This window comes from Pituophis catenifer, unplaced genomic scaffold, assembly GCF_029215685.1.
Source record: "Pituophis catenifer annectens isolate HBS135680 unplaced genomic scaffold, rPitCat1.0.hap2 SCAF_11, whole genome shotgun sequence".
In the NCBI taxonomy this organism is placed as follows: Eukaryota; Metazoa; Chordata; class Lepidosauria; order Squamata; family Colubridae; genus Pituophis; species Pituophis catenifer.
Window position 1 is genome coordinate 17702967 of NW_027256891.1, and position 21870 is coordinate 17724836.

A 21870-nucleotide genomic window follows, 5' to 3' on the forward strand; every position below is an offset into this window, starting at 1 on the left:
GGAAGGAAGGAAGGAAGGGACAATAGCAATAGCACTGTGCTTTACACCCTCTCTAAGCAGTTTACAGAGTCAGCCTATTGCCCCAACTATCTGGGTCCTCATTGACCTCGGAAAGACAGAAGGCTGAGTCAACCTTGTCAGGATCAAACTGCTGGCAGTGAACTGCATTAGCCTGAAATACTGCATTCTAACCACAGGGAGGGAGGGAGGGAGGGAGGGAAGGAAGGAAGGAAGGAAGGAAGGAAAGAAAGAAAGAAAAGACAATAGCATTTAAGATTTATATACTGCTTCACAGTGCTCTACATCCCTCTCTAAGCAGTTTACAGAGTCAGCCTATGGCCCCCCCCAACAATCTTTTTTTTTTTTTAATTTGATTTATATGCCGCCCTTCTCCGGAGACTCAGGGCAGCTTACAATGCGTTAAGCAATAGCCTTCATACTTTTATATATTTATACAAAGTCAGCTTATTGCCCCCACAAACTGGGTCCTTGTTTAACCTCCCCATTTTATTGACCTCAGAAGGATGAAAGGCTGAGTCAACCTTGAGTTGGTCAGGATCGAATTCCAGACTGTAGGCAAAGTTTGCCTGCAATATTGCACGAAAACCACTGCACCACCAGGGCTCCCAGCCCTCTTAAAAGCTAACCCTCTTACAAGTGGAGTTATTTTGATTTTTGGATTTATTTGATTTTTAACCTGCTTCAGTCTTGTGATACACAGCATTTGCAACGTCGGAATAAAGACAACCGAATTAAAACAGCATAACAAGCCAAATCTCCCAAGCGATGAGAAATAAATAATAAGAGGCACAGGTGAAGTTATTGAAATGTGCTTTTACAAAAGCGCTCGTTTTTCATAACTTCCTAAAAAATTACCAGGGGAGGGGGAGGAGGTCAGTCTGATCTCTGGGGAATCCTTGCTATGCTGTTGGTGCCACTCAGAAGAAGCATGTTGGAAAGGTGGAGCTAAAAGGAGCCTCCCTTCTGCATTGGGTTTCTTCTGTCTGTTGCCTTGGTGTTCTCATAGCAAAATAGGCACCTGTATATAGTTGGGGTGTGGTGGCTCAGTGGCTAAAATGCTGAGTTTATCGATCGAAAGGTCGGCCGTTCAGCGGTTCGAATCCCTAATGCTGCGTAACGGGGTGAGCTCCCATGACTTGTCCCAGCTTCTGCCAACCTAGCAGTTCGAAAGCACGTAAAAAATGCAAGTAGAAAAAATAGGGACCACTTTTGGTTGGAAGATAACAGCGCTCCATGTGCCTTTGGCGTTTAGCCATGGCGGCCATATGACCACGGAGACTTCTTCAGACCGCGCTGCCTCTATGGCTTTAAAACGGAGATGACCACCACCCCCTAGAGTCGAGAACAACTAGCACATATGTGCGAGGGGAACCTTTACCTTTTATATAGATTTGTTTCCGTGCTTCCCACTTCTTCTCTTTGAAGGTCTCTTTCTCTGACCTCGTATTCAAGTTGCAAAACCATTTTTTAAAATAATAAGCTTGACTATTTTAAGAATTGCAATAGCCCTTAGGCTTATATACCGCTTCACAGTGCTTTTACAGCCCTCTCTAAGCGGTGTACAGAGTCAGCATATTGCCCCCAACAATCTGGGTCCTCATTTTACTGACCCACCTCGGAAGGATGGAAAGAAGCTGGAAGCCCTGTGATTTTAGTCTTGGTTCACCTCTGATTGGAGAGCCCAAAACTCAGGAATGTTGGTTTTTATTTGACCAGGATGGTAGGTGGAAAACATGGTAGTCTGTTCGTTTGTAATTAAGCTAACTTAATTTTTGGTGAGCCCTATCTTTTGGGCATGTCCCCAAAGAAGAGCCAAGCTAAGAAGAAAACAGAAAGGACAATTCAGAAGATCTTGTTCTTCACCAGTTATCTCAATGATATCCTTGATAGAGCTGGTCTTGCGCTGAAGTGCTGTAGATGTGAAACCACAACTCTGGAAATCCTTAGTCATGCTTGGCTTGAGGTTGATGGGAACTGGAGACCAAACCCATCAACTTCCTGCTTTATAAGGGGAAGAGATTTATGATCCAGGCAAAAAGAGTCTTAAGTGCTCTTTATGGGAAAAAAAATGTACATTTGAGAAAGCATCTCCTTTGGAATAGTGTCTCCAAGATTGATAAGATATTAACCAGGCCATGAGAATGCTCTGCTTCCTTTCCTGATCTTGCAGGATCAGAAAAGAAATTTCTTCTGCCACCTTGACTGAAATCCAACTGTTGCTTTTCGGGTTTCACCCCTAACCACCTTGGCTAATGTGAAACAAGACCCTTGGGTTGACATCGGTGGCCGAAGGCAGCCAGACAGTTCCTTCTCACTCGCACATGTCCCTGTTATGTTCTTTCTGTAACTGTTCCTGCGGGCTTAGCAGGTACATATCCACGAAGGAGAACAGCTCATCAGGCGTCACTGGCTGGATGTAGCGATCACGGTCTACGCCGTCTTTGTCAATCAACACTACGCTGAAGCGAGAATGACTAAGGTGCAGGAGCTGCCTGCAGAAATAAGGTTTCAAAAAAAATATATAGATTGATTAGGGCTCTTTTGCTCAATTAACATTTAGAGAAGATAGCAATAGCACTTAGACTTATATACCGCTTTACAGTGCTTTACAGCCTTCTCTAAGCGGTTTACAGAGTCAGCCTATTGGCCCCAACAATCTGGGTTCTCATTTTACCCACCTCGGAAGGATGGAAGGCTGAGTCAACCTTGAGCCTGGTGAGATTCGAACTGCCAAATTGCAGGCAGCCGGCAGTCAGCAGAAGTAGCCTCCAGAACTCCACTCTAACCACTGCACCACAGTGGCTCATCAGCAAAAAAATCAAGAGAAGATGATGCATGCAAAATTCAATTGCTGGGTGGGAGAAGGTCTCAGGCCTGGCTAACTTGTTCCTCTTGTCAAGCAGTGCCTGCAGGCTGTGCCAAATCTCTGCCTTATCCTCCACAAATCTGCCTTACCTGTTTGTTTTTTTTTAGGTTAAAAGCAAGTTAAACCCCTGGATGGCTTGCTCTCTAAAACAGTGTTTCTCAACCGTGGCAACTTTTAAGATGTGTGGACAGCACAGAATAGGTGGACATCCTAGACATGCCGGCTGGCAGGAAGTCTACATCTCTTAAAGTTGCCAAGGCTGAGAAATACTACTCTAAAGCAGGGATCTCCAACCTTGGCAACTTTAAGCCTGGAGGACTTCAACTCCCAGCTTTGCTGGCTAGGGAATTCTGGGAGTTGAAGTCCTCCAGGTGTAAAGTTGCCAAAGTTGCTGGTCTAAAGCAATGAGCAGGACTAGAACAAAAGTAGGACTGTGTGCCTAATTTTGGAGAGCGAGATGTGGTTCTGGAGTGGTCGTCTCACTTCAACTTTTCTCACTATTATCTGGTGACAGGGAGTTCCATAGTTGATTACACCATATGCGTTGGAATCCTTGATGGTCTCTGAGCTTGGTGGTTTCCTTGCAGACATTTCATTACTCAACTAGGGAACATCTGAAGAACATGTGAAGATGTTACCTAGCTGGGCAAGGAAACATCTGCAAGGAAACAACCAAGCTCGGAGAGCACCAAGAACTCACCTTGAGCTACAGATACTGGCTTCTGTTCATACTATGAAAACTTTTTGATTATGGTCACTTTTCCTGATAACTTGAAGGAGGAGGGCGAATGAGATTTCTAATTGGTTCCTGTGGCTATAAAAGACGTAGCTTATCGTAGTTTGGTTTCCACTCACCTCAGTTCTTCCACTATCTTTTTGGAGAGTTGGAGCTCTCGGATCCGCCCCACATCACGAGGTGGCAAACCCACCAGTTCAATCACAGTCATGTGACGCATGTCCAACCCACAAGTCGCCTGCTGCAATGGAGAAATAAAGAATACAGCTAGGAAGTGCCTGGTAGGTGTGGAGGACAGCAGGGATGGGGGGAAGAGAATAGAATCGTAGGGCTGGAAGGGACTTTGTGTTGTGGCCTGTCAGCGGCTGGTGCAGTTAGTAGCTGATTCCAACAGCGAGGAGGCTGGTGTGGTGCTGCGCCAGCAGCCTGTGCATCTGGCACTCGAGTCGGACAATGAGGAGGCTGGAGAAGATGTGGTGCCAGAGGCGGGGATTCAGCCAGGGCCTTCAGAACCTCCAGAAGCTCCTTTAATTGAAGAGGACGAAGAGGAGGAGTCTCTTCTTGATGCACAGGCACGCAGAACTGCCAAAAGGCAGGAGTGGCGGCTCCTCAGGAGGAGGTCTCCTCGAGAGTAAGGCTTGGGGCTAATTGGCCACTCCCTTAGCCTATTTAAGGAAGAACGCCGACTGAAGCAATTTGCAGGGAACAAGTCCGTTCACATACCTTCGTGTCTTGTCTTGCTTATCTTATCAGCTTCCTGCAAATTGCTTCTGGGCATTCTGCCAGCCACAGTAAGCTTTCAGTATTATTCTTTGAATTCTTGGTGGCTGTTAATGCAGTTAATTAACAGCCATTGTTGTAAAAAAAACTGGTTTATTTAGTAAACTAAGGTTTGAACCGACTTTGTGTGTGCTGCGTTCTTTGGGGTCCGTAGCTGGGGCAGAACACCTAGGAGGTCTTGTAGACCACCCCCCTGGTCAGTCTTACTTGCAACATGGCATTCTGCATCTTATAGTAGCGGTCCGAGGAGTCAGGAGACGAGACGACCAGCAACCGGCGCTTTTCATAAAACTGATCCAAAAGGCCCATGACAGAGTTGACGTCCACATTGATTTGCATGGCTTCGGGGAAAAGAGGACAAAGCAGAGATTGATTCTTTGGTTCGTGGAGATTCCCAGTCATCCCTGTCATAGATGTCCCAAAGGTGCTTTTTTTCAAGAGGCAACTGGACTTTCTGGGTTTTTCTTTTGAACACATTTCACTTCTCATCTAAGAAGCTTCTTCAGCTCTGCTCCTTCAGCTTCTCTGAAGCAGCTTCTTGGATGAGAAGTGAAACGTCTTCAAAAAAACCCCAAAAAGTCCAGTTGGTTCTTGAAAAAAAAGCACCTTTGGGATTCTTTGGTTCCATTTCATTTTTTTCTTCCACTGTTCCATGTCAGTTATCTGAAGGGCTCTAATCCTGGCATCCAAGCATGTTTTACTAACTACTGTGTTGAAAGAAATAGCAATAACTCTTAGACTTATATACCGCTTGACAGTGCTTTACAGCCCTCTCTAAGCTGTAAAGAGAGTCAGCCTATGGCCTCCAACAATCAGGGTCCTCATGTTACCGACCTCGGAAGGATGGAAGGCTGAGTCAACCTTGAGCCAGTCAGGATCGAACTCTTGAGGGCAGATTTTGCCTGCAATACTGCATTCTAACCACAGGGAGGGAAGGAAAGGAAAGGGAAGGGAAGGGAAGGGAAGGGAAGGGAAGGAAAGGGAAGGAAAGGAAAGGAAAGGAAAGGAAAGGAAAGAAGGAAAAGAAAGGAAAAGAAAGGAAAGGAAAGAAGGAAAGGAAAGGAAAAGAAAGGAAAGGAAATGAAGGAAGGAAGGAGGGGGAAGGAAGGAAGGAAGGAAGGAAGGAAGGAAGGAAGGAAGGAAGGAAGGAAGGAAGGAAGGGCAATAGCACTTAGACTTATATACCACTTCACAGCCCTCTCTAAGCGGTTAACAGAGTCAGCCTCTTGCCCCCAACAATCTGGGTCCTCATTTTACTGACCTCAGAAGGAGGGAAGGCTGAGTCAACCTTGAGCCTGGTGAGATTTAAACTGCCAAATTGCAGGCAGCCGGCAGTCAGCAGAAGTAGCCTGCAGTACCGCACTCTAACCACCACGCCACCGTGGCTCAGGAAAGCTTTTGTGGGAAAGCAACCCCAAAGCCCACAGTTGTTTGCTAGTGGCGGTTTAGTGTTGACATGTCCAACAAACCATTTTTAATTTTTTTTTAAAAAAAAGCACGAGTCGGCAGGATGAGTGAAATTCGATCCTTTTGGTGCCAGCAATTTTGGCTCGGCTTGATTGCTTTTCCGATTATCAGAACTTAACTGCATCAGAGTAAAAGAGGAAAGCCGCATCCGAGCTGGATACAGGGGGTCTTAAAAATGAATCACCGAGAGCCCTTTGTGTCCTTCGGCATTCCCCCCTCCCCCATCTCAAATCCCAGATTCACTCACGGGTACACCTGGCCTGAGAACTAGACCACTGGCGGCTGGACTGGCAGACCCGTGAATGGGCACCCTCTAGCTCGTAGCCTCCATTGCACTGGTATTCGCAGACAGCACCATAATTGTTCCCTGCTGAAGTGCAGCTGAGATAACCATGTTCGGGCGCCTTCAAGGTGGGACAGCGACTCACTGGAGAAGGGAAAGTCAATGGTCTCGAATGAGAAGGATTCTTTGGTTCAACAAAACCCAATCCTTGGAAACCCTTGGAGAAGCGGTAGAGATGCCTTTCCAGATAGTTACAGGCAACTCCCGGTAAAGGTAAAGGTTCCCCTCGAACATATGTGCTAGTCATTCCCGACTCTAGGGGGCGGTGCTCATCTCCGTTTCAAAGCCGAAGAGCCAGCGCTGTCCGAAGACGTCTCCGTGGTCATGTGGCCGGCATGATTCAACGCCAAAGGCGCACGGAACGCTGTTACCTTCCAACCAAAGGTGGTCCCCCTATTTTTCTACTTGCATTTTTTAACGTGCTTTCAAAGTGCTAGGTTGGCAGAAGCTGGGACAGGTCACGGGAGCTCACCCCATTACGCGACACTAGGGATTCGAACCGCTGAACTGCCAACCTTTCGATTGACAAGCTCAGCATCTTAGCCACTGAGCCACCGCGTCCCAAACTCCCTGTAGTCATGTCCTGTTTCTTGAAATATGTAACTTTTGGAAAGTGTGAGCCAAGCAAGCGAGAAATGTCAAGTTGGGTTCCCGTATTGGCCAGAACGAAACCAATCATTTTATGAATGTATTCATTCTGTAGACAGACACCCATTCTTTTCTGTCGGAGCTCAAGGTGATGTTTAAAGCACGTTTTCTTCCATTCCCGCCCCCTCGCCCTCTGATAATGACAATCCTATGAGATACTGGCTAGGTTCTTGATGAGCTTAAGGTCACCATTGAACTTCCAAGGTTGAGATAGAACCTTTTAGCTGGATCTCCTAGTCCAGTAACTTCACTATACCATGCTAGTAGGCCATTCTACCGTGCTATGGCTTAACACAGTGTAGGAATCCAGCTATGGGACCTCACAAAACACAATTTTGACCACAAGAATGTTAAATAATGAGAGCAGCCTGAAGGGAAAAGGGCAGGGGTGGGCTGCTGGAGGTTTGCAGGGGTTCGGGAGAACCTCTAGCTAAGATTCTGTGCCGTTTGGAGAACCCCCAAATCCCACTTCTGGCTGGCCCCATCCACCCCTCCCCTCCCAGGAGTCCCCATGCGGCCCATTTTGAATGCAGGTAAGTATAGGCCCTGCGCGGAGGCTCGAGGAGGGCGAAAAATGGGCCTGCCAGAAGTTTAGGAAGGCCGGAAATGGGCCTCCGGAGCCTGGGGAGGTCGTTTTCACCCTCCTGGAGCTCGAGGAAAGCCTCCAGAGCCCGGGAAAAAACACCCCCCTCCCCGCTGTGGTGTAGGAGGCCACCTAGGCCACACCCACCATGGCCACATCCACCCAGCAACCAGGCAGAGAACCCCTTGCTAAAAATTTTGAAGCCAACCCCTGGAAAAGGGGGAATCCTGTCAAATCTTAGAGCATGCTTCTTTTAGGGTGGTTTAGACAACACTGCTGTCTTGTTCCTTACCTCGGACCCTCACCAAAAATTTGCACGTGGCCCGATTATGCGCCTGGTCATAGACAGCATAGCGAATAAGATGTTCTCCTTCTGAAAACTCGGATCCTGGTTCTGGGCCCCGACGTTTCAGTCTGGACTCCCAACGACAGAGAGACTTTTTAGCATAGGAGATCACAGAGTAGACTTCCTTCAACCCTTCAAAGTCCCCACTGAGCTCACTTTTTGATGATGCCGTCAGCAGAATCCTTTGCGCGGGGTGGATCCCAGTAAACGATGGCCGTCAGTTTGCCAGGCTCTGCTATTCGCTCTCGAGAATCCGGACACCGGATTTGAGGAGGTTCAATGTCTGTTTGGGAAAACGGGAGAAGAATTTTATGGAAAGGAGCAGCAAAAGAATTGCTCATTATTTCCCTGCTGTTTCAATACAAAGACACCTCGTTTACTGACTGCCTGTTTAGCAGTTAAATGGCAAGTTGAGATCACCTCTCACTTAATGACCCGCAGTGAATTGCTTAATGACTGAATGGGACGTGGCATCAATCTATCACATCTATCAACCTATCCTGGGATGTTTTGCTCAGCGACCACATCATTGGTCCCAATTGTGGTTATGAGGATTACCTGTACATTGAGCAAAGGAATGGTGTCTTGATGGTTTTGCAGCTCTCCCCAATGACAAACACTTAGATATTTCGTTTTTTTAAAAAAGGCAAATAAGAACAAATATTGCTAGGTAGGACAATGTGAATGTTGGGCCTCTTGGGTAAGGGAGCAGATCCACCAGCTGCCTCATATGGTGTTTTTGAGGTTGGTGCTTTTAAGAATGACCATGGTCAACTCAAAGCTGTTTTAGTGGATTTGGAGAGCACAAGAGAGATAGTAATGTTGTACTACTAACTAGAGCATACAAAACATTTGCTAGACCAATTCTTGAATACAGATCATCTGTCTGGAACCCACTGCATATCGGACATAAATACAATCGAGAGAGTCCAGAGATATTTTACAAAAAGAGTCCTCCATTCCTCTAACCGCAATAAAATACCTTATGTCACCAGACTCCAAATTTTGGGCTTAGACAATTTAGAACTATGCCGATTTCAGTCTGACCTAAGCATAGTACATAAAATTATCTGCCACAATGTCCTTCCTGTCAATGACTACTTTAGCTTCAACCACAACAATACACAAGCAAAGAATAGAGGTACTCAAGGTTAACCGCTCCAAACTCGATTGCAGAAAATAGGACTTCAGTAACAGAGTGGTCAATGCCTGGAATGCACTTCCTGACTCTGTGGTCTCTTCCCCAAACCAGCGGTTGACCCCGCCTACCCGTCCTGGCACTATCACATCCTATATACTGTATTTTTCGGAGTATAAGACGCACCTTTTTCCTCCAAAAAAGAGGGTGAAAATCTGCGTGCGTCTTATACTCCGAATGTAGCCCTGCCTAACTTCTCAAATGGAGATTTATTTCAGAGGCTGAAAAAAGCATCAGAAAAGAAGCTTCAGAAAAGAAGCCTCCAAACAGAGTTTCAGAAAAAAGCCTCCCAAACAGAGCTTTTTTTCTGAAGCTCTGTTTCGGAGGCTTTCAGAGGCAAGAAAAAAAGTTTTTTTCTTGCCTCTGAGTTTCAGAAGTTTCAGAGGCAGGGGAAAAAAAAAAAAAAAGCAAGGCACAGAGCTCACAACCAAGGAACCTGTTGCTAAAATTCACCTCTGGGAACAGCTGATTGGGGGTATTCCGGGAGGCTGATCCACCTGCCAATCAGCTTTTTTCTTATTTTCCTTCCTAAAAACTAAGGTGCATCTTATACTCCGAAAAATACGGCCATCGTCAGTTTTTCGAAGTCATGCATGCTCACACTTTTGGTTCTGGGCGAACCGGTTGTTACAACTGGCAGTAACCCATCCCTGTTCACATCTATAAGCCATGGGTGGGCCAAGCTAACTTCTCCTTTTGGACTCGGACTGGAAGGAGGGCAGCTGTGGAAGGGTGAGAATTTACCTACACAAATTGGCACGCTACCGCTCCAGCGCCCTTCTTCCGTGCACACACGGCTGTTGTCACCTTCTAGATGATACCCGAGTTGGCAGCTGTAGTGACAGTGAGAATCAGTCTTCACCCCATTGGAGCATTGGTACGACCCGTGCTGAAGTGCTGGCAGTGTGTGACATCGAATCTCTGGAGAGAGATTGAGAGAGAGAGAGAGAGAGAGAGAGAGAGAGAGAGAGAGAGAGAGAGAGAGAGAGAGGGACACACACACACACACACACACACACACACACAGAGAGAGAGAGAGAGAGAGAATCTAAACATTATTTACTGATTTATGTCCCGCTTTGTAAGGAATTAGCAATCTCCAATCGCTGTTAAGCAGACTGTATTGAGACTGGATAACAATTGGGCCAGCATGAATGTCGGATGCAAAGAAATCGGGAAGCAGGATAGAATTCAAAAGTACTACAAGTCAGTGGCGAAATGTAAAATTTGTTACTACTGGTTCTGTGGGCATGGCTTGGTGGTAATGGGTAATGTGACTGGGTGGGCGTGGCCAACTTTTTTTTTTTTACTTTTGAAAGCATTTTTTTCTACAACCGAAGAGGTTGTTAAAAAAATGCTTTTAAAAGGCTCTGACGATCCCAGCTGAGTTGCCTGATCGTTAGAGGCTTTTGTTTTCTTTTAAAAGCATTTTGTTTTTGCTTTTAAAAGAAAAAAAAAGCCTCTGACGATCAGGCAACTCAGCTCGGATTGTCAGAGCCTTTTAAAAGCATTTTTTTACAACCACTTTGGCCAAAGAGGTCGTAGAAAAAATGCTTTTAAAAGTAAAAAAAAAAAAAGCCTCTGATGATCGCGTGGCTGAGCTCTGCATGGGGGGGGGGGGAGAAGGGATTTTTGCTACCAGTTCCCCGAACTACCCGCTGCCATTACTACCGGATTAGGCGATCTGGTCCGAACCCGGAGCATTTCACCCCTGCTACAAGTGTATTTCATTCACTTTCATTTCATTTTCACTTTATTTCTAAACAACCCGTTGATCTTAAGTTAAGCTATAGTATGATTTTAGATATCCATAGTGATATCTGTAGAGTGTGAATCTGGGCTATTTCCTCTCATTTAGCATAAATATAATATAATATAATATAATATAATATAATATAATGGAATAGGAATAGGAATAGGAATAGGAATAGGAAGAGAAGAGAAGAGAAGAGGGAATTAGAAGGGAAGGGAAGAGAATAGAATTAGAAGAGAATAAAATTAGAAGAGAATTGGAAGAAGGGAAGGGAAGGGAAGAGAGGAGAGGAGGAGAGGAGAGGAGAGGAGAGGAGAGGAGAGGAAAGAAGTGAAGCGAAGAGAAGAGAGAATTAGAAGGGAAGGGAAGAGAATACAATTAGAAGATAATAGAATTAGAAGAGAATTGGAAGAAGGGAAGGGAAGGGAAGGGAAGAGAGGAGGAGAGGAGAGGAGAGGAGAGGAGAGGAGAGGAGAGGAGAGGAGAGGAGAGGAGAGGAGTGGAGAGGAGAGGAGAGGAGAGAAGAGGAAAGAAGCGAAGCGAAGCGAAGAGAGAATTAGAAGGGAAGAGAATAGAATTGGAAGAAGGGAAGGGAAGAGAGCTAGAAGGGACCTTGGAGGTCTTCTAGTCTAGCCAAATTATGGTTTATTATAATCCATAAGCCAAACTCTTGTCTGCTTAACTTGCAAGACTTCAAACTTTGCATACGTCTCTTGGTGGCTTGATGGCACCCACCCAACTGATAATGGATTATCTTGGTGTTGATGGGGGCTGACTTCAGAGGGGAAATCTGAGCTAATACTCACGTCTACAGTAGATAATCCCAGACCAGTGGCGGTTCAATAAGCATTGCACAGACCTCGGGCCGACCAGGCGATACCCACGGTTGCAGGAGAGCGCACAGCGTGTCCCCAGGCTGCTGCGGTAATTTCCTCCACGGGGTGAATAGCAGGTAGCCTCCCCATTGTAAATAATTAGCGGATGACACCACCGAGGAACTAAGGGTGGGGGGGGGAGAAAGAAAGGACCGTATAGAAGATCTCTTATGGTCTCAGGCATAACTTGCTTCTGTAGAACTATCAGTGACTCTGCTCCAGCTTTGACAAAAAGATGGAGCTGAAAAACAAGGTTTTCTTTACAGTGATGGCCAAATCGTGCATTCTTACTCGGTGTAGGTCCATTGTGTCCAATGTTGTCAATTAACATTATAACGGATTGTTGTTTGGTTCATTATTTGTATGGTGTAGCTCAGTGGTGGGTTTCAAATTTTTTTACTACCGGTTCTGTGGGTGTGGCTTGGTGGGCGTGGCATGGCTTGGTGGGCATGGCTTGGGTGTGGCAGGGGAAGGATACTGTAAAATCTCCATTCCCTCCCCACTCCAGGGAAGGTTACTGCAAAATCCTCATTTCCTCCCAATCAGCTGGGACTCGGAAGGCAGAGAATAGATGGGGGTAGGGCCAGCCAGAGGTGGTATTTACCGGTCCTCCAAACTACTCAAAATTTCCGCTACCGGTTCTCCAGAGCTGGTCTGAACCTGTTGAAACCCACCTCTGTGGTAGCTTCGTTTCATTGCAATTTATGGATTGAACGAAAATGGGAAAAGGCCGGATGTACTGTATATACAAGTAATAGATAATGGTTTTACCATATCACTAGAAAAAGAGAGGAAGGATTGTCATGATCATTATTTCCTTGCACTTTATTAGTTTATGGTCTATTCTGACAGGAAATTCCTGCAAGAGGAGATGATGGATTTGACCGAGTCTATCAATCATGGCTATAGCTAATCAAGGAGCAAACTCCTGATTACAATATGTGGAGACGGTGTGTTGTAACGTAGTGATAAGTGGAAGGTGCTCCTTGCCTGCTTAACAGATTTCTCCCATTCTTCTTTAAAAATGTCCCCTGGTCTGAAAACAAAGATCTAAAGAACTGGCCATAGCTTTAACATTCCCCCAACCATCTGTTCCTAATTGGACATTTCATTTTGAATTTGGGAACCACGGCAAATGACTTTTGTCTGGATTATTAATTTCTCCTCTGAAGATCAGTTCTACTTTTCTGCGGGAGCTTTTCAGCCACAAATTGTAGCTACTGATGGTCCCCACAGGATCCCATGGTTGACCAAGGGGGTTTAATCTAGGGCAGAGGTGTCAAACTCAAGGCCCACGGGGAAGATCTGGTCTATCCTGGAAACAATGAAGGACCGAACCACGGTGCCTCTGCCAGCAAAAATGGAGTTCAGGAGGGCAGTGGGCAGCCCTCCCCCCCAGCTGTTTTTGCTGGAGAAGGTTGCAGGAAGCTGTTGCAACCGAAAACAGAACTTGGGAGCCTGTATTCACTGGCAGAGCAATCGGGCCTCCACAGGTGCCTCCAACACGAGTTACGTTGAGCTGGCCACACACCCCCATTTCCCCCCCCCAAGGTCAAACACAACCCTAATGCGGCCCTCAATGAAATTGAGTTTTACACCCCTGATCCAAGGGAAGGAAGGAAGTCTACTTATGGTGGTTCTGAGCAAGTCCTGTACTAGTCTTCCAAGAAGGAAATTCCAAGTGAGAACTTACATCATCAACAGCTATAGGAGAAAGTCGCCCCAACATTGTAAACTTGAAGATAAGGCCAGCTTCACGTTTTCAAGAGCCTAAATAGATCTCCTTGATGACAATACCACCTAGAGCAATGGTGCAAAGAGCTTGAAATGGCCAAGTCTACCTGCAATTTAATCCCTTGAAATACAATGATCTCCTGATGACCTCAGATTGAGAAATGAATGTACACTCCAATGAGGTGGAAGGACTAGATCTGATCCTGCTAGGGTCTTGGAACAATGAAGCTCAGAATGGCAGTTGGGTACCTTGATAATCTGGAGCAGGGACACTGGAGGCTTCTGTATGGTACACGTCTTCAGTTTGACTTTCTTCAGTGGAATATCTAGACCCTGGGGGAGAAAGGGAATCCATAAAACCTAGCACAAGACCTTCCTCAAAATTGTCCATGTCCAATAGCCATGTATGGTTAATTAAGTGCTGCTGGGGATCGGTGTCACTGGAATGCAGGGTGGATTTGATTTCAATCAAGTCGATTTCAATCACGATTTCAATCGTGATTTAAATCACTAGTAAATAGACCTGATTTAAATCAACTCAATTTAAATCATAATTTTTAAAGAGCAACTGGCATCTCTGTCCCGCAGGGGCTCCTCCTCTGACCCGCTGTTGACTCACTGACCGTCCCATTCACTTTAATGGAACAGCTGGTGATGCGGCAGTGACACAACAAGGTGAGTGACATGGCGGGCAGCAGGTGAATGGCTGGACCCAGAGAGGGGTGGGAATGGAGATTTTGCAATATCCTTCCCCTGCAGTGGGGTGGGAATGGAGATTTTGCAATATCCTTCCCCCAGGAGTGGGGAGGGAATGGGGATTTTGCAATATCCTTCCCCCAGGAGTGGGGAGGGAATGAGAATTTTGCAATATCTTTCCCCTGGAGTGGGGTGGGAATGGAGATTTTGCAGTATCCTTCCCCAGCCACGCCCACCAAGCCACACCACGCTCACCAAGTCATTCCCACAGAACCAGTAGTAAAAAAAATTGGATTTCACCACTGATTTAAACCCAATGAGATGAGGTTTTCTTACTTTCCCATTCCGCACAATACAGTTCATTCTCTCCATGGCTGGTTCTATTTTCTTTCTTTTTAAAAAATATTTTTTACTGTTTTCTATCATACATTCCATTTCTACAGTGCGTTCTCTAGGTGTCCATGGTGTTAACATACAAACAGAATCATCATCGCTACAATCATATATATATATATAAACAAATATGCGGTAATGTATAAACAAGTATGCAAAAATATCAATCATCTTTACAACATATGCTGTCTTCCATCAAAGTATTGATTATATAACCATCAAAACAATAACTCATCGGTTTTTCTTTCTCATGTAGACCATATTTCATCCAATTCCACTCCTCTAACCTCAATATTTGTCATTTAACCATTTGTACAATAGTTCCCTCCTGGCAAATAGATGGGGAAGAAATGGAGGTAGTGACAGATTTTATTTTCCTGGGCTCCAAGATGACCACAGATGGGGACTGCAGCCAAGAAATTAAATGGCACTTGCTCCTGGGGAGGAAAGCTATGGTAAATCTAGACAGAATACTAAAAAGCAGAGACATTTTGCCAACAAAAGTGTGTATAGTCAAGGCTACGATTTTCCCAGTTGCAATATATGGCTGTGAAAGTTGGACCATAAGGAAGGCTGAGCGCCAAAGAATTGAGGCCTTTGAACTATGGAGCTGGAGGAGACTCCTGCGAGTCCCTTGGATTGCAAGGCGATCAAACCGGTCAGTCCTAGAGGAGATCAACCCTGACTGCTCTTTTGAAGGCCAGATCCTGAAGAGGAAACTCAAATGCTTTGGCCACCTAATGAGAAGGAAGGCCTCACTGGAGAAGAGCCTAATGCTGGGAAAGATAGAGGCCAAAAGAAGAATGGGACGGCAGAGAATGAGGTGGTTGGATGAAGTCACTGAAGCAGTCGGTGTGAGCTTAAATGGACTCCAGAGGATGGTAGAGGACAGGAAGGCCTGGAGGAATATTGTCCATGGGGTCGCAATGGGTCGTACACGACTTCGCAACTAACAACAACAGAAATAGTTTACCATGTTATAAACTAATCCAAATCTTCTTTTCCTTTAATTTTTAGGGTTAACCTGTCCATCTCTGCACACTCTAGAATTTTTTTTTTTTTGATAGTAATATCATCTGCAAGGGTTTCTGGGCTGGTTCTATTTTCCGAGTCATTACGATTCCCTCTTGCAAGTGGGCCTGTGCCTTTTCATCTAATTTTAGCTACACGTGATTGAAATGAGGCACGTTTTATTTTTTGCTATAACCCCGAAACTGTGTGTGTCTATTAAGCCAAATGCCAGATGTTTGGCTTGCTTTGAGAGTCTCATTGTGCTCCAAAGTGGAGGGACGCTGAGGCTGAGTGTGGGCTGGATGCCACAAACCCTAGGGTGAGAGCTACAAGAGCTACAAAACATGTTACTCAAACCAGTTAAAAATAAAAAAGGTTTGTAAACTCTCGAGAACATGCCATCTTGCTTCATTGGAATACAAGTATTATTTGATTGTTTGGGGAATCTGACTGGAATGGGCCGTTTTGTTTTTCTAGCTTGTTCTGGCTATGAGGTTCTCCACGGCTGGAAGAGAGGAGCAGATGAAGCAGAGAGAGATGAAGAGAAAGTTCTACTCTAGACACTACCTACGCGGATCAAAGATCTTAGAAAGTGCATGGCTAGTTCATTTCCCCACTTAAAATTCCTCGAGTATCCAATTTCCAGGCCACTAGCCTCAAGGGAATGTCTAATGTCTACTTTACCAGCAAGGAAAGGGTTGAGTCAGCCTTCTTGACAAACGCAGTCGTTGTGTTTGTAGAATTCATAAATACAGTTGTCACAGAGTCCCCTCTGTGGAATGCAGAAATTGGTCTCTCCTCTTTGGCTCCAGCTTAGTCTTGGAAGCTATGTGCGGGGCTGAGTTGGACAGAGTCAAAAGCAAGATCTTTTTCTTAAGATTGGAATGAGCAGAGTAAGCCTGCGATGCCAGCAGACCATCAGCTGTTTGTAACACAACTTCGGCTGAGAAGAGGACACAAAAGTCAACACCCTCCCCCAAATGGCAGGAAAAGGATAGGGGTGTCCCATCACAGAGAGACGGTGCTGGCAAATTCTGCTCTCACCACATAGATTTTATTCACCGCTACTGGTGCAGTGATCAAACCGGTTAGTCCTAGAGGAGATTAACCCTGACTGCTCCTTAGAAGGCCAGATCCTGAAGATGAAACACAAATACTTTGGCCACCTAATGAGGAGGAAGGACTCACTGGAGAAGAGCCTAATGCTGGGAACGATTGAGGGCAAAAGAAGAAGGAGACAGCAGGGAACAAGGTGGCTGGATGGAAGTCACTGAAGCAGTTGGCGTGAGCTTAAATGGACTCCAGAGGATGGTAGAGGACAGGAAGGCCTGGAGGAACATTGTCCATGGGGTCGCGATGGGTCGGACACGACTTCGCAACTAACAACAACTGGTGCAGTGATGCCATCCCTTATGTTCTCAAGGGTGGACTGAGTCACTGTGGAAGGCAGAACATTCCTCCCCCCCAAAAAAATCTAGTCAATGAAAGGGACAAATACTCGGCTAGATCTGAGACTAGTTTAAAGGTGTGTTGACAATGATCAGGTGGCATTTTTGCAATAAGTGTGCTCTTTAGTGAAAACAGTGGCTCTCCAATGTCTATGGAGATTCTCCGTCATCCAGGTCATGGCTGTCCCAAAAGTGCTTTTTCAAGAGGCACCTGGACTTCCTGGTTTTTATTTGAAGACGTTTGGCTTCTCATTGAAGAAGCTTCTTCAGAATTTGGGACAGTGAAAAGCTCTTGCTACCCCACAGACTTGGCAGAGTTTCCGCTGAATTCTATGGCAGTAGGAAAAGCTTAATCTGATTATTCGGTGAGTTGATTAAGCATCATTTAATCAGCCCTCTGTTAATCAGAAGAGCCCAGCTTGGCTGCCGGAGGATGATGGAGCTGCTTTGACCCAGCAAATCCCTTCTTAGTCTAGAAAACCGGGGCTTAAAAGAGAGGCATGATCTTTTAATTCTCATGCGCACGGAGCCAAGCAAATCAGCAGCAATGTTTCCAAAACCTTGCAATCCACCGAAGAGGGAAGAAAAGTGCTCCCGAAAATATTTGCTCGTTAGCTGTGGTGACCAAGCAATGGATGGATTTTTAATAAGGCACACAGGCAAAATTTGCTAAGGAAGGGGGAAAAAAATGATTGATTCCCCCTCTCCCTGACTTGGTGGTGTCTAACTGCTGTAGACTGACCATTTGCCAAAAACTCTCTCATTGGCCTGAAGCGAAGCATGGAAACTTTTACAAAAATATAGAATCTGTTCTTGCGACCACAGGAAAGCTGTGGTGTGGGAAGAACTATATTTACTCATCTCAAGAGATAGCCCCAGTCCCATAGGCTTATGTGTGTTTGTTTCTCTTACCCTGTCAGAGTAGAATTCCAGGTTTAGTTTGGGGGCTAAAGAATAAATGATGCCTATTCGAAGCCATTGCTTAACTTCTCGAGTTTCTTTTTCTTTTTTTGAAAAGTTTTTTCAGGTTTTTTTTTATACACATAATATAAAATGCACATTTTCTTATACATAATTAATCATATATGTATATATTTTCCTTAAAGAAAGCATTAAAATAAGCCATTTTAATTACATTCAGAGTTGCTGTTCTATCTTTTCTTCTCTTTTCACAACAAGCCTTCTTCTCCTTTCTTTTCCTTCCCAACCTCCTCTCCTCTGCTACTTTCTCCTTCCTCCTCTCCTCCCTCCTTACTTCCCCTTCCTTTCCCCCACTCCTCTCTTCTTTCCCCCTTTCTGACCTTCTCTCTTACTTCTGTCCCCTGTCCTTCCTTCCTCTCCTTTTCCCTTTCTTCCTTTCCTCTCACTCCCTCTCCTCTTCCTCCCCTCTCCTCCCCTCTCCTTTCTATTTTCTTTGCTATATAATATTCTTCTTGTTTGGTATTCGAGCACTTCCTATATTCTAATCATACTTTCTTTCAATTTCTTTTCAAATTTATTCTATCTATCAATATTATCATCTGTTCTGTTTTAATGGTTGTGAGCCGTCCTGAGTCCTGTGGAGATAGGGCGGCATACAAGTCCCAACAAATCAATCAATCAATCAATCAATCAATCAATCAATCATCATAATTGTACATTATTCTTATACTCTTCTTTCTCCCCCCCCTTTTCAATTTTCTCTGGTGTCATCTAGATTTCTATTTCTTTTTTGATCTCTCCGTCATTTACCTTTCTATTATCTCCCTCATTTATCTATCATTTTTAATTCATATTTCTTTTCTAACCACTCATAAAATCTTCCCCATGTCTTGAAATACATTGATTCCTCTCTATCTTTTATTCTTAAAGTTAATCTATTCATTTCCGCACATTCTAACTTCTTGAGCTTCTTTGATTGCCTCTTTTGGAGCAGAAATCCATCCAAGGTATTCTCCAGGTAGTGTGTGATCTTTGCAGGCCAGGCAGAGTTGGGTCATCTAGCAATACTAACTGGACGCCTGTTCTTCGCTACGAAACTATGTGATTGGGCGTGATAAATTGAAACTTAAAGCCTGAAACTTAATGTAGAATGTGTAACTCCGTAGCATCAGGGGCATATTAATATAAGGCAACTGACAGTTGGGACAGAGTTCTTTTCAGGTGGGGAGGGGGATTGGAATGTCTAACTCCTTAGCATCAGAGCGTGTTAATATAAGGCAACTGGCAGTTAGGACAAAGTTCCTTTCAGGTGGGGAGGGGGAGTAGAATGTCTAACTCCTTAGCATCAGAGCATGTTAATATAAGGCAATTGACAGTTGGGACAGAGTTCCTTTCAGGTGGGGAGGGGGAGTAGAACGTTTAACTCCTTAGCATCAGAGCGTGTGAATATAATACTGCATATGAAATGATAATGATCTGATATTCATTTTGAAAAATCCTTTCTTAGCGAGCACCTAGAAGCCAAGAGGAACATACGTTCCAAATTTCAAGTTTGTAGGCTTTACTGTTCTGGAGATTTCGTGATGAGTGAGTGGTATTTGGCTTTTATATAGATACCCCCTGCTCCATTATAAAGTCAGACAACTGATTCATTTCCATTAATCTTGACCCATCCTCTTATCCAGCAGGGAGAAACTACCATATGGTCACTTTATTTATATATGCCTGGATTTGCACATCCTGCTGAGCTGGGATTTGTTTTAACCATGCTTTGTTAAAATGACATTGCAATAAGTTTTCACCAGGCCCCAACCAACCAAATAAATAAATAAATATATTGCACTGCTGTTCCATTATTAGTAACGTTATTTCAAGAGGGGTTTGGGGGTGGGTGGGTGAAATTGCAGAAATGAGATGAAGGATCACACGTGATCCACTTTCTCCATCCTTGGGTCTCTGCATTTGCAGCCTTAACAGAATAACAGAGTTGAAAGGATTTTGCAGAAAGGGTTCAGGTACATTTCAGCTTCCCGCTACAATGATCTACTCATCCTGTAACTGATTCAATGGCCATATTAAAATAACTGTCCATTTAATAGACCGTATGTGTGATTTGATCCTAGGATCAGCTACAGAGGACAGAGCCTTGGTGGAGCAGCGGACTAAAGTGCTGTTAAAGTAGCACTTAGCTGCCAGCTGCCTGCAATTACTGCGAGTTCAAATCTCACCAGGCTCAAGGTTAACTCAGCCTTCCATCCTTCCGAGGTAGGTAAAATGAGGACCCGGATTGTGGGGGCAATAAGCTGACTTTGTATAAAAAAGAACACCACTTGGGGGGGGGGCGAAAGCCCTACTAAGCAGGTATATACAAAAGTATGAAGGTTATTGCTTAATGCATTGTAAGCCACCCTGAGTCTCCGGAGAAGGGGGGCATATAAATCGAACCAATAAATAAATACAATAAATAAATAAATAACAGAGTTGGAAGGGACCTTGGAGGCAGTGGTGAAACCAGTGGTACTACCAGTTCGCTGGCTGCGCATACATGCTGCGTGCCAAGCGCGCACTTGCAGGCATGCATGCACAGTACGCACCAAAAGGAGGCTTGGGAAGGTAAGTAGAACAGCTGGAGGGGGAAATCAGCTGTGGCGCGCGAGCTTGGAAACCTTTTAAAAAACTTTTTAAAAGCAATTTTTACTACCGGTTCCGGAGAACCGGTAGTTAAAAATGCTTTAAAAAGTTAAAAAAAAAAAAAAGGTTCCGGCAATCACACGTCACTCAGCTGATCTTCGGAACTTTTTCTAAAAACTTTTTTTACTACTGGTTCGATGGACCAGTAGCATTTTTTTACTACCGGTTCGGGCGAACCAGCCTAAACTAGTAGCATTTCACCCCTCTTGGAGGTCTTCTAGTACAACCCTCTGCTCAAACAGGAGGCCCTATACCAAACCAGACAAATGGCTATCCAGTCTCTTCTTGAAAACCTCCAGTGATGGAGCATCCATGATTTCTGAAGGCAAGTCATTCCACTGGTTACCGTATTTTTTGGAGTATAAGACGCACCTTAGTTTTTGGGGAGGAAAATAAGAAAAAAGCTGATTGGCAGGTGGATGGGCCTCCCAATACCCCCAATCAGCTGTTCTCAGAGGTGAATTTTAGCAACAGGTTCCTTGGTTCTGAGCTCTGTGCCTTGCTTTTTTTTGCTTTTTTTTTCCTGCCTCTGAAACTTCTGAAACTCCGTTTCAGAAAAAACTTTCTTTCCTGCCTCTGAAAGCCTCTGAAACAGAGCTTCAGAAAAAAAGCCTCTGAAGCTCTGTTTGGGAGGCTTTTTTTCTGAAGCTCTGTTTGGAGGCTTCTTTTCTGAAGCTTCGTTTCTGATGCTTTTTTCAGCCTTGGAAACCTCCGTTTGAGAAGCTGGGCGAGTTTACATTCGGAGTATAAGACGCACCCAGATTTTCGCCCTCTTTTTTGTGGGAAAAAGGTGTGTCTTATACTCCGAAAAATACGGCAATTGTCCACACTGTTAGGAAGTTTCTCAGCCTTAAAGATGGTGCCTCTCTAATATAACAGAAACAGCACCAGAATTGATCTGAATGTGTTATTGTGGATTAGACATTGTTCTGCTGTAGTCATCCATCTCCCTCCGCAGATGAGGTTTGTCAGTACTCACCTTCATGCCAGGTAGAGACTACCAAGGTGGGCCAGAGAAGCAGGAAGACGAGCAATGCCTCTTGAAACATCTCTGCATTCAAGAGGAAGGTTGAAGCCAGCAGAGAAATACCAGCATGCCTTTGTGGTTGGTAATTCAATCTAAAACCGAGGGGGAAAAAAGGCTTGAGGTTAGTACAAGAGAGAGGCAAGGAGAATGGCTGTGTAAAAGATGTAAATTCCGTCTGCACATTTACTCATGTAGCAGAGGCTATGTTTCTTGTGGGAGAAGGGGAGGAGACGTGCTAGAATATAGAATGACAGAGTTGGAAAATATCACATAATTCTCTAACCAGCATCACCAGATCAGGGAGATTTACAGAATATAGAATAACAGAGTTGG

The 21870-nt window shown here is 44.8% G+C and overlaps 1 protein-coding gene across 1 annotated transcript; it reads right to left on the reverse strand.

Annotated features, from left to right (window-relative positions):
* Window positions 1-2135: 2135 nt before the first annotated feature.
* On the reverse strand, window positions 2136-21562 carry SRPX2 (sushi repeat containing protein X-linked 2). Its single transcript, XM_070951904.1, has 10 exons — window positions 21490-21562; window positions 13600-13683; window positions 11548-11739; window positions 9733-9909; window positions 7947-8073; window positions 7737-7858; window positions 6118-6297; window positions 4611-4744; window positions 3743-3864; window positions 2136-2513 (listed from the first exon to the last, which is right to left on the reverse strand). The coding sequence occupies exons 1-10, from the start codon at window positions 21557-21559 to the stop codon at window positions 2333-2335; spliced, it is 1389 nt and encodes a 462-aa protein (XP_070808005.1). The 5' UTR covers window positions 21560-21562; the 3' UTR covers window positions 2136-2332.
* Window positions 21563-21870: the final 308 nt, after the last annotated feature.